Raw genomic sequence first — 13,787 nt, 5'->3', positions numbered from 1 at the left:
CAGTGACCTCAGATAGAAAAATACATACAATATATACTTAAAAGTAAAGGTAGAAACTCATTATGAGGGTCAGAACACAAAAGTGTCATGAAATAACGAGGGTTGAATCTGCTTCCATCAAACCAGACGAAATGAAACGGTCATTAATAATAAATTAAATGAAAATGAAATATACTCGCACTTAATGGAAACGGAGAGCCTCTTCCTCTCAGCGGGACGGAGGGCAGGTAGCGAGCGTCTGGCAAAGGTCACACATCACACATCGTTAACGACGGAGACGAACGCCGAACATCATTTCTACCGACCGCTGCGTCCGACCACGTATCGGCTGTTGTGTTAAGATCTTGTTTTACAAAATAAGGATTGATGTGGTGAATCCACGGCGTCGTTATTCAGTAGAGCTGTCAGAGGAACTTGAAGCCGAACTCACGCCGTGGACGGGGGGGTCCGGCTCTCGGCCAATCACCTCGGCAGCGAGGCAGAGAGACGAGGAAGTGACCAACCTCCGTAAATCAGACCGCCACCTTCTGACCGCCTCTGCCATCGCACACAGCGGGCGGACGATGAAAGCTGAAAACAGGTCTGAAAACAAAGAAGACCGGTCAGCGTTGAGTCACGATACCATGACCATTCCTCACCACATCACAGCTCTGCAGCAACACACCAGACAACCACTCATGTGGACCGCACTTCCCTACCTGAAAGCGGTGGACTTGTCCCCCATAAACCCCGACTGAGGCCCCTGGTGGTCCCTGGTGGACCCTGGTGGCCCCACGTCTCCCAGGGAGCGTAGGAGTGTTTGTGCCGTCTGCCGGCGTGTATTCTCGTCTACAAGGAAAGAGGAAAAGGAGAGATTACATCTTATCAGCCCAAGACAGAGGGAGGACTGTTTGAGTTTACTTCTCCTCTTTGCAAAGGTTTGCTGATTCTAATCTGAGTGGCAGCAGAGAGGGAGGTGGAGGAGAAGAGAGGGAGGTGGAGGAGAAGAGGAGGGAGGAGAAGAGGAGGGAGGTGGAGGAGAAGAGAGGAGGTGGAGGTTGAGAGGGAGGTGGAGGTTGAGAGGAGGAGGAGCAGCGAGGGAGGTGCAGTAGAAAACAAACATGTTTGTCCCAGAAGAAACATCTCTCTCATTCGTGTTTCCAGAGAAATGATGATCAACATGTTTGTCGGTCCTCCCACTCACCTTCCAACCCTCTATTCCTCCCTGCTGTCTCCCCCCCTCCCCCCTCCTCTCAACCAGAGCCCAGAGGTCCACCTCCTCCTCCAGGCTCGTTAGAAGCAGCTGTTGTTGCTCCTTGGCCAGTGGGAATAAAAATGGAGGCTCCTCCAAACACACAATCTGCCCATCTGGAGAGGCATGAGTGGCCAAAGGACACTTAGAGGCATTTCTCCCAGAAGGTCTCTTTGATGAAGACTGTATAACCTCTGTGACCCTGAACAACCCTTCAGACCTTTAGACCAGTACAGGGTCCACATGCACACCTTCAGCTCTCCGGACTCGTACAGACCTCTTAGTTCTTTTTGTCTTCTGTTTTTTTGTTTGTTTTTTTTTAGTTTTCTTCTCCGTCACTACTTTTTAAGAAGCTTGGTACTGATGGAGTCCCATTCGTCTCCTTCCTGGTGGGAACATATGTCACGACCGTCGTCTAATGGGACAAACATGTCAACGAAGCCGAGAAGTTGCCCGGGGTGACAACCTCCATCTGTCTTTATACGAGCAACGATGGAGCCTCATCTTCATCCTGGAAAACTAACTGTTTTCCTCTTCTAACCTTCTGCCTTATCGTTCACTTCCTCCCACACACACACACACACACACACACACACACACACACACACACACACACACACACATATTTTAGGGCTTTACACATGAGCCAGTTTATGAAGCACGACTTAACTGCGAACATCGTCTCAATATGACAACAACATCACATCCCATTATCCTCCTGCCCTTCTGCTGGTTCCTTCCTCTCTACCTCCAGTTGCTGCCTGTTGACAGCGACTTCATGCAATATCTTTTTTTTCTCAACTTTCTACTGTTTCCTGTTTTATAACTTTGAATGGATTTCAACTATCGCAAAGTGATATGGCAACAGTCCAAACATTTTCCTTGATGTGATAAATACTTTCTCAACTAGAAAAGGGACCAAGAGTTCATACAAATACTCATACTATAAATGTATATACAGTATATTTAGAGAGAGTTAACTCTGACCTAAAAGAGAGTTCAGAGGGTTCAAACTAACTCGGATGGCATCATTCACCTCTCATATACCCAGAACCCGCTGACAGGCCGGTCCATTAAACATCACACATTGCACAATCATATTTCATACATATTCAGTATAAATAACGATGACCATGTTCTTGGATTTGACCAGGCCACTGTGGAGGAAACATTATCAGTCTCTAGCGTGTGTGGTCTGGGTGTTTTCCAGCGTCTCTTCTTGGTCTAACGAGCTCAGAATAGAGCTTTGGTTTTATTTAGAGATGAAGAGGCGTTTGACAGTAAATGAGACAATAAGGGAAATTAGACACGTATCTTTTAATGCGTCTCCCGGCTTGTGGCACTCAAATAAGAGAAGAGGGCTTTCCATTCAAATTGACCTATTTGGGTGATTAGTTTGGTCGTGGATGTTGGACTGTCAGCATTTTATTGCATCCTGATCACAGAGACCATGCACGATGCTACGACGGCGTATCAGGGCCGCTGTAGGGAAATAACAATAACGGAGCAGAGAGAGGGCGGCAATATTCTGAGAAAAAAAGTCAAAAAGTTGCTAACAACCGGGGTTTATGCTAGCTAACTTCCCATGAATGTTCGCATTTATGTTTTTATTCAATACATGACATCATGTGACAACGCCTCGTTAAGGTCCTTAGGGTGATGATGTTGATGCTTATTGTTGCTTTCATATGAGGACAAACTGTCATCTTATGGGTGTTTATTGATCGGGGCGGTTGGGCTAAGATGCTAGCGGTAGCTTCCACTTGTTGTCATTGCCGATATAAACAAGTTGCTTGGTTCTGCTAAGACCGGATGTTTGCCGTTGCTATGACAACAAGTGAAAGCTACCACTAGCATCTTAGCCTTAAACCCCCCCCAATCAATAGATACGATGCTTACCTTCAGAAATGAAAAAAACAACAACACAAGTTCCCCGGGCTGTTGCCTTTACAAAGGTCCGCTCTATTAATTAGTATCAGAGGAGCAGCATCGGAGGAGCAGCATCAGAGGAGTAGCATCGGGGGAGCAGCATCAGTGGAGCAGCATCGGAGGAGCAGCATCAGAGGAGTAGCATCGGGGGAGCAGCATCAGTGGAGCAGCATCGGAGGAGCAGCATCAGAGGAGTAGCATCGGGGGAGCAGCATCAGAGGAGTAGCATCGGAGGAGCAGCATCAGAGGAGCAGCATCAGAGGAGCAGCATCAAAGGAGTAGCATCGGAGGAGCAGCATCAGAGGAGTAGCATCGGAGGAGCAGCATCAGAGGAGTAGCATCAGAGGAGTAGCATCGGGGGAGCAGCATCAGTGGAGCAGCATCGGAGGATCAGCATCAGAGGAGTAGCATCGGGGGAGCAGCATCAGGGGAGTAGCATCAGAGGAGTAGCATCAGAGGAGCAGCATCAGAGGAGCAGCATCGGAGGAGCAGCATCAGAGGAGCAGCATTGGAGGAGCAGCATCAGAGGAGCAGCATCAGAGGAGCAGCATCAGAGGAGTAGCATCAGAGGAGCAGCATCAGAGGAGTAGCATCAGAGGAGTAGCATCAGAGGAGTAGCATCGGAGGAGCAGCATCAGAGGAGCAGCATCGGAGGAGCAGCATCAGAGGAGTAGCATCAGAGGAGTAGCATCGGAGGAGCAGCATCAGAGGAGCAGCATCGGAGGAGCAGCATCAGAGGAGCAGCATCAGTGCCGTGTTGGCTCATTCCAACATTGTTTCTCCGACATCTCCCCGATGAGACGCAGCCCCGTTTCCACTGAAACAATAACAGCAATCTGATTTGGAATAAATGATGTCTTTGTCTATTGTCTCCTGGAACAACAAAAACCATTAGGACAGAAAAACACACACACACTCCCCATCTCCAGAGTCCTGCCGAGCCCCGTTCACACACACACACACACACACACACAGAGTCGGGATGGGCTCATATGCATCCTCGGTCCTGACAAAAGAATGTATTCTTAGAAGCATCTGATCGTGCCGGGCGTGCCGAGGGGAAGACAGTCGTATTTTTGAGCGATTTGGGGCTTTTATGTGAGTGAAGAAGTGATTTTGGGGAAGGTTTTACAAGCTCTTATTCATTTTCACATGACATGCGGGTGTATTATCAGATAACGTATCACACTCTGGACGGTGGAGTCGCCACGTGGGAGGCTGCGGATTAGACCACCGATCCCCTTTACACACTGCTGGGAAGACGTGGCCTATTTACTGTGACAGCGACGGTGTTTGGTTTTTTACATCGGGCTTGGGCACTTTCAGTACGCTCACTACTCGTCATCACAAGATACATTTACATTTAGGTCATTTAGCAAAGCGACTTACATTAAGTACATTTAAGAACCTTAAGAACAGTGCTATGGTCAAATAGGTAAGAACATGGAAGTGATTGGGGGGGTGTTAGTGGGTCATGCTATGTAGAGTCGAGGTGAAGTCTGAACAGGTGAGTCTTGAGCCTTTTTCAGAAGATGGCAAATGACTCTGCTGTCCTGACATTGGTCGGGAGTTCGTTCCACCACTGAGGACCAGAACAGAGAAGAGTCTGGACTTTGCTGAGCGACATTTGTTTGATTTCAGCGATGGTGGTACCAGCCGGCCAGCTGAAGTAGAGGAGTGAAGTGCTCGCTTCGGGGTGTGTGGTTTGACCAGTGTTTGAAGGTAGATGGATGCCGTTCCATTGATGGCCCTGAAGGCCAGTGCCATCGGTCACGGAGGAGGGGGATACAGTTTCTTCTTGTGTTGGGACCTGACTTCACCCCCCGTCCCTCTCCAGACTAAATGTCTGACAGACAGGCGATGCTGATTGGTACTCAGAGTGTTTACGGTCCACTTTGTTGTGGATCTGTGTCATTGATGTGCAAGAAGCTGCGGTGGGTTAGCATCTGGCTGGGATCCATGCTGGGAAGTAAAGGATGGGGAATGATTTCACTTTGGATGTTCGAGACATCTAAAGAGACGTCTCATCCCCTCGTTGTATCTGGGGGGGGGGTTCAGAATGATGTTTGAGGGAGAGAGAGAGAGAGAGAGACTGGAAAAACCAGCAGGAGACATGAGTGTGGTCCTCTTTTAAGGAAAAGGATTTCGCCGATGTCAGCAGAAAAGCGTTTATATGGGTATTAGTGGAGACTGTGATTAGAAAGGGGGGGGGTTAACGTCTGCCTGATTGAGCTCTGATTGGCCGTAATGCCACAGTCAGGGCTGCCGGTCACACCGGCACACTCCTCCATCATCATCATGTTTGTGGAATTTAGAGTGTATTGGTCGCACTGCAAATGCATATTTAAAAAATGTTTCAAAGCACTCTTAATAATACATTTTAGGCGCTCTGGACCAAAACACCCACAGCTGCGTTTCCCCTGATTTACATATGAAACCTCTGGAAATGTAACGGACGGGATTTTGTTTTCTGAATGGAGGGGGCGGGGTCGGTGAGCGGTGATAATTAGCCCCTTGTACAAGCCAAAGGCCTGCCAACGTTACAGAGAGATTACTGTGATCACAGTGATGAGTCAAACCCTCTCTCTCTCTCTCTCTCTCTCTCTCTCTTTCAGCACTCACAGAAGCCTCCAGCGAGGGGAAGTCCGTGGGGAAGCAGCCCGGGGGGGTCGGCCCCCGTGAGAACCCCTCCAAGCCCCCCTCGGTGAAGGTGATCGGGGGCTCGCCGTCTGCCAGATGGGCCCAACCCTGGAGCTTCGCGCTGCCGCTCTTTGCTGCACTTTGGCTGCAGTGGATCCTGTTCTGATGGCCTCTGTGAACCCCCGCCCCCCAACTCCACCCCCACTGACCCCTGACCCCTTTAGGATCCACATACATGCACAGAGGCACTCATATCATATACATATCATGCATAGTATCCTTACTCCAGGCCTCAACGTACTTGGATGGATGGCGATGATGGGAAAGAAGACGTTGTAGGAGACTGTAGACGAGGGGGCGGGGTCATCCCGCCACGTCGCCAACGGGGTGTTTGCACAAGCTAATCTCATGCACGCTCATCTACAAAGATTAGGCTGCTTCTTCTTCTACGCTGCTCTGGGACGAGACGTTTGTGTGCACAGACCCCAGTGCAGCCCCCCCCCCCCACACACACACACTCACACACACACACACACACACACACACACACACACACAGCCCCTTCGTATCTCACGATGGCACCGCTCCTTTCTTACATGTGTATAGACTCATATATACATTTCACATATACGGGACAAATGCAGCTATATTCATGCTGTCGGTTTTTACTTCTCCTGTCTCTTCACGGCCGCTGCACCATTCACCATCCGGGCAGAAGATTTCAGCTCATTTGAAAACTCATTTTCTTTTCGGTTGGATTAAGGAATGCATGATAGATTGATAGATCAATCCCAGGGGCCTGAGCCCAGAACAGCAGATTTGATACACTCTAATGACTGTGTACTTTGGCTGAACACATTGTGCAAACTAGGTGTGTATAGTATGTAACTGTATATAGGTGGAGAGTATTTGATGTGAGTGTATGAGGTATTCTGATCCAACAACAAGCTCTTAACGGACTGAGCTGACGGGTTGTCTTCCTCCCCCTGCTCGTCTGCTACACATCAACATAATGCAGAAAAACAACTATAGTGATTGAATTCTGTCAGAAATAAAAGCAGGAATGCATCATTTCCAATTGTAAGCCCCATCTGGACGTCGAACACCCCCTTGTACATTGTTGATTTGACTAATGTTTACTGTGCATCCAGTTTTTGTGTGTTTTGCCCGTTGAAATTGCACATTAATGCATGTTTAACCTGCCAAGTTATTGGAAATGTTACGGTAGGATCGGGCCTCCTTCCTCTTCTTCTTCACTCACATACTACCTTTCTTTCTAGCACATCTCGCTGATGGCACGACGTCAGGGTTTCTCAAGCAAACGGTGGTTTGGAAGTTGGAAAACCAGAGGAAAGTCGGGCTGCAGATCCAACACATGCAGATTTAACACACTCACACAAAGACGGAGACGAGAGTCCAGCTGTAGACCCTCGTCTATCACACGCTATGCAACAATAAGCTCTAATGTGTTGACTCACTCTTAAGCAGACCATTCCTTGGAAGTACAACAGAATATAAAAGTGTGTTTGTTTTAAATGATTCCACATGAGGATGGAGCAACAACAACCATGTGACTGCTTCCTGCTGAAACTCGGCCTGAAACGTGGAAGCAGGATGACCTTAACCACTTTCAGAAACACACAATCACACACGGAGGTTTGTAGCAGTTTAAATGTGTCACATCTTGTGTTCTGTATACGATTCCCTCCGTTTGGTTCATGATCGTTGCACCCGCGGATCACTTGCAGCCCCTTTTACCTTCGCATGTGTATAAATGTACATATTTTAAGTCACTTTGCCAACTTTGTTTCGTGTCTCATTTCACCTCCTCTCTTTGACGATGTAGCTCGATTAAAAGGTGCTCCGGATACGAGTTAAAAGCCCTGCACGCCTGTATAGCTTATTTTACTGCTGAGTCATCTTCTGTGAGCCTGAAACAGACTGGAGTTGATTGACAGGTGTAGGTGTGCAGGCTCTTAAAGAGTTCATGCTGACAGGAGGAGATCATGCTGCACACCCGGGGACACTTTCTGAGCTTCGAAAGGAAGAATTTGACATTTTGGGAAGTTCATTTAATGCTTTTTTTTTTTTTTTGCACATCTAAAGCATAAACACATTGAGACATAAATGAAGCCACTGGTCACAAGACAAAAGTTACAGCATGTCAGATGACATTTACATTTTGATCTGTTTGATTTGTCTAATAAACAAACAAAACCAGCGAGTTAGGCTTCTTCAGACTGCCAGCCCAAATGTGATTTAACGACGTCTGGACACATGAAATGCATTTTTTTTCCCTCTTGCAAATCAAGATCCAAACCACAGTTGGGAGGTTGGACAAAATCTGGATTTCAAAGTCTGGAAGGACGACCGAGGATGGAAAACAACACCATTTTTACTGGCGCGTTTGACGTTCTGCTGCTGCACCACAGCGTCACGCCACCAGAGGGCAAATTCTTCGTAGTTAGTGACTCCGTCTACGTCTGGATGGACAAATCCAAATCTGATCGCTTCTGATTTGGATTCGAGAACCAAACCGGCGACTGAACACAGACTTATTAGGCCGTGTCCACACGTTCCAAAACAATCTTTGGTTTTCCTTCTAAGAAAATCAGCGTCCTAATGAATCCACGCTGTAGTACATATTCCAGGCCTGTGTGTGGTGCTGTTTCTGCTACAAAAATGCACCAAAAACAGAATAAGAGACAGAGCATGCATAAAGCTTGCGGGCTGTATACAAACCGACGGTAGAAGAAGAAACCGAACACGCATGGCAGCTAGAGGGGCGGGGCGATGACATCATCATATGCGTATTTGCTGAAGCACACAAGGGTGGTGTTTTTGACTTTGCACCCTGGAACCTGGTCTCAAGAAAAGTGTGTTTACAGGCATCAAAAAGGTCTGCGTTTACACACAAATGTGGACATGGCCCTTAGTGGACGTTAGAGGTACTACAACATGTATTTTTGAACTAGAGATCTGCTTATGCTAAGCTAAGCTAACCGCCTCCCGCCCCTTCAGCTCCTCCAGACTTAGCTCACGGACACGAGTGAGGTATAGATATATTTTCAGACTTAGTAACTATGATTAACTAGATACAATCCGTCCCTGAACGCATCGCTGGTTCCATCCGTTGACGCCATACTGCGACTTCGTGAGGCGGCGGCGGCGGTTTTGACCTTCTCAGCTCGGCGTTCCCACCAGGAATAGAGGCAGAAGACACGGGAACGAGGCGGCGACGTGGTGGCAGTATGCTCGCTCAGCTGATGTGTGGCTGACCCATGGGGGGGGGGTCTATTCGTGGGCTATGAATTATTCCGGTGCTGCCAATCTGAGCTCGCTGTAGGACACATATAAACACGCAGCAAAGCATTGTGGGTGAGAACAGACACGTGTTTGTGGGCCCACAATTAGATTTAAACAAGAGTGAGGTCACGGCCGGAATTAGGTGTGTGTGTGAGTGTGTGAGTGTGTGTGTGTGTGTGTGTGCGTGTGTGTGTGTGTGTGTGTGTCACATTTAAATGCCATATTTCAGCCAGACACGTCATAGAGACACACAATGGGACTAGAAGCAAAAAAAGAAAAGAATATATCATATCGTTTTTGAGTCATGCTTATAATTGGTCTTCAGGGTAACGCCGCCCCCCCCCCCACACACACACACACACACACATACACACACACACACACACACACACACACACACACACACACACACACACACACAGTGATTATAAAAGCATTCGATGGCAGCCTATCAGGCGACAGTGGCCCTCCAAGTCTCACCACACCTCCCACTGTTTTAGCCATCAAGCACACGGCTAATAGCACTTTCCCTGGCTGAGACACACACACACACACACACACACACACACACAGTAGTGCTCTTCCAGCTGCACACAGTCTGTATTTGATCTTTGCCTATTTCATGCTTGTTGCTGTGAAACTGTCTGGCTGCAGCCGAGAGAGACAGACAGAGAGAGAGAGAGAGAGAGACGGGTCCAAGGATATCGTGCCTCCTCTCTGCCTGAGCTGTAAATGGATCGTATTGTTCCTGTCTGACAAAAAATAAAAAGAAGCCGTCTGCCGTCCTTTAATAACCTCGCCGACTGACGCAGAAAAATGACTTTAAAATATGGACGACCAGTCTGAAAATGACTTTTAACTGCAAATGTGAAGGTACACAGACACACACACACACATGGTGGTTGTCGGCGAGTGTAACGGAGAGTTTCGGGGACCTGAGGTCACAGCTGCTCAGCTGTCTGTCTGTCTGCCTGTCTATCTGTCTGTCTGACTGTCTGTCTGTCTGCCTGTCTATCTGTCTGTCTGACTGTCTGTCTGGGCTATTTTAAACGGTAGCACACATCAGCACTTCTGTCCCGCTGGTTTGGCCCGGCTCCTATACTCCTGAACGCCCTCACACACACACATGCGCACACACACACACACACACACACACACACACACACACGCGCACACACACACACACACACACCCCAGATTGGCTCACCCTTCCAGCCCGGGGATCAGAGTGACGAACTGGAGGCCGTGGAAGTAGTGTTTTCAGAGATGAGGTGGAGGGAAAACGAAGTGTCTTCCATAGCCCCCCCCCCCCCCAACAACAGGCTAACATGAGCTGTCACTGCCACTCCCCCCCCCCCCCCCCCCCCCCCCCCAGCAACCATGCCAATTAGCATCACGCTCAGAGAGCGCGGAGCCGACTAATTCAATCCCATTACACACATTTTCAACATGACGGCCCATCAAGAGGAGAATCTCCATCACACACACAAACACGACTTTCCTCCCCGCTCACTGATTGGCCTCACTTGTCGCTTCTGTTTTCCCATCATGCACTGCTGCACTGCTGGCAGGTAAACACTAGTTAGGAGGTGTTACCCTGCTGTCAAGCTACCGTGAGGTGTTTTGTTTTTTTTTTGTTTCGGCCTGAAAGTGGAGCTGATGCTGGTTGGACTAAAAGAACTTCTGTTCCTGCTTCAGAGGAACCTCGGAGCGCACAAGAACCCCAATTTGTTCTCTGAGTTCTGAAAGACAACGAGAGGAAGACATGAAGACCCAACCGGCGGAGGAGAAGTGGAGGTGGAGATGTTCTTCTGGACCTCGTGGATCCTCACTGAGATCACATGAGTCGCTCAGTAACACCTGTTGCTTCGAGAGAATCACTGGGGATAGACATGCCATTACTAGACATTACTGCTCTCCTCCTCCTCCTCCTCCTCCTCTTCCTCCTCCTCCTCCTCCTGTTCTCTTCCCTTCCATCTAAAGGACCACAATGGTTTCGGCTTTATTGTGTTTTTTATCCTTTTGAACACTTCTTGTTAACTGTTGTTCAATAAAGTTTTCAATCAATCAATTCCTCCTCCTCCTCCTCCTCCTCCTCCCTCCTCATCTTCATCTCTTGGACAATTTCCACTCTTGGCTCTTGTCGTTGATGATATATTTTTTTTATATATACTGGGATACGACTTGCTATCCAGTTTGGGGAAACTTAGGCTCCTAAAAAAATAATATTTATTACTTTATCTCTTTTCCTCCACCTGCTTGGTGTGTATGTTTTATTGAAGTTTCATAAGGTGTCCTTGTGTGTCTTGAAACCCCCAAAAATACAATCTATTATTCACTAATATCATTACATTATTATTGTTCATCACTTATTTTGTTGTGCTTTTCGATTTGCTTGTCAAAAACAATAAATATATGCTTGAAAAAACCCCAGATAAACCAGGTTTCACCATGCTCGGCCGCCTGCAGGTTGGGGGAGGTATTGCATCAACAGTCGGCGTAACGTTAGTTCCGGTCTCCGCGCGCAGCTTCCCCCCCTAGCCACCTCCCCCGCTCTGACGTCACTGGGGCGCTACTAGCAGCAGGCTCGTTAGCGGCTCGTCGAACAGTAGAGCCGACGGAAGACCACCAAACCCGGGTAAGACCTGCAGACCTGCAGACCCCCCTTGACGGTCAGAGTAACGGGCAACAAGTTGCTAACTGGTCAGCAACTTGTTTCTAGCGTGTGTGTTAAAGCTCCCAACAATGAGACTCAGGTGTAATTAATGGTATTAATTACTGAACGGCTGATTCGTGCTGATTTGATGAAGGAGTCTAATTCAATGCAGTGTAATTAATGTTATTAAATACAGCTTCAAAAGTCAAATTAGTTGTTAACAGGAGATATTTCTGCACAGAACAGCAGCGTTAATATGAGATGGTTTTATTAGAAGGAAAGTCCCAATTTACACATTTAAAACAATAAAATGTCAAAGTTTGATAAACATCTAACAGGGATCAGAATGCTGTGTTTGGATCCTCACATCGGACACTGCTTTCAAATCGTCTAAAGCAACACTTAAGAACTTTTCCTCTTCGGTCCCCCTACAGGTTGGAAGCGGAATTGTCCATTTCTGCCGTCGTAAATAATTTAGCCTACCGTCGCACGCACGTTATTTGTTTGTATGCAGAACCAGCTCTGGAAACGATGAACGATTTGAACGATGTCCAGTGACAAGGTAGAGTAGCTAACGCTTTAGCTTAGCTAACATGAGCCATAGCGATAGTTACATATATATTAACACAATAGCTAACGCCTTAGCTAACATGAGCCAATAAAATAATCAACAATGTATTATTTACAAGTCCAGCAGCAACAAAGCCAAGTCACCATCCATCTTGCATTTTGTAGCCTCCTTCAGCTCTCGCCAACGAGTGTTAGCCGGTCCGATATTCACTCTCGTTCGAGCTCTTTCTTTGTCGTGCTCCCGTTTTCTTCTCTTCGCCTCATCGGACATGATACTCCTCCTTTTCTTTGCAGGCTCTGCCATGATGCCAATTTTAAAACTACCTAGTTGCAAGGTATCTTCCACGCACCTGCCGGGTGTTCTCCCACTGATCTCCACGCAGAGCCTCCACCTACCGGCTTTTGTAACGCCGTAAAGCAGGTCAAATTCGTAGTCTCATTAGAACTACAAAACCGCGACCCGACGAGTCAAAGTTACATAGTGCGGTTACAGCCAATAGAGGGCTGCAGAGCGAATGCTGAAGTGCCGTTCACCTGGTTTTGAGGTGATGAACCACTGAAACTATTTTGGAAACATTATTTTAAGGCACTAAATACTCTTTAGTGTTGCTTTAACATTTTACATACAATCTTATTTATTTATTTGTTTATTTAACCTCCTTAGACCTGAGCTCTTCTTTTAGTATGCATTATTAATTTCTCTTTGCTATGTGGGCGTTTGGGACCTGATAAGAATAAAAACTAAGCGTCATCTTTTGACATGATGTCGTTCGGCCCCCCGTGAAGCAGAATGACGTATGATGGTAAATGTGATGTCCACGTCTGAAGACACCGAGTTAGCAAACGAAGCTCATTTCCATCTGTAGTCCCTTCAACACATCGTCACATGACATTAATAAGACAAAATGCAAGAGAAAAGAAAATACAAAGAAGGCCGAGGACGACCAGATGATTGCAGTGTTGGTTGTTTTTAATCCATCTCTTAAGTTTGGTTTGAAACGAGGTGCTTTCAGTTCAGTCACTGCAGTCATTTCCTCTCTCATGTGCAAGAAAAAAACCTGCATCCCAATGTTCCACTTCTAGTCAAAAGGCTGTTTTACATGACAATCATCACGCAGCATCTTATTCTTCCAGCTCCGTCTGAAAACCAAACGAGACAGATTACCAAGACAGATTTGTTTTTAAAATCCAGTTTCCACCACCGTGTGTGTGGAGTGTTGAGAGAACCTAAAGCAGCTTCTCCCCGATCAGGGAGAGGGGGGGGAGAGAGGGGGGAGAGAGGGGGAGAGAAGGCTTCATAAACCCGAGCCAGAACAAAGCTTGTTTCTAACTGCTTGTGAAAGCTGCAGTTTCTATCGGCGGTGTAAGAATTAACACTCGCACAGTCACTCACTATATTTGTGTCTGCGATCAAAACTGAGTCAGCGCTGATGCATTGCACTTTTTAATGCAGCC

General features: G+C 47.3%; 1 protein-coding gene across 2 annotated transcripts in view; it reads left to right on the top strand.

The window, feature by feature from the left end:
- Window positions 1-7,949, top strand: part of gpc5c (glypican 5c) — a 98,096-nt gene extending 90,147 nt beyond the window's left edge. For both annotated transcript variants that reach the window (XM_084008152.1, XM_084008151.1), the window contains one exon: window positions 5,776-7,949. In XM_084008152.1, the coding sequence (XP_083864278.1) occupies window positions 5,776-5,966 (191 nt within the window). In that variant the 3' untranslated portion in view covers window positions 5,967-7,949. The remainder of the gene's footprint in view (window positions 1-5,775) is intronic.
- The last annotated feature ends 5,838 nt before the right edge of the window (window positions 7,950-13,787 follow it).

Source organism: Eutrigla gurnardus, assembly GCF_963514095.1.
Source record: "Eutrigla gurnardus genome assembly, chromosome: 4".
NCBI lineage: Eukaryota > Metazoa > Chordata > Actinopteri > Perciformes > Triglidae > Eutrigla > Eutrigla gurnardus.
This window is presented reverse-complemented; position numbering and strand designations above follow the sequence as displayed.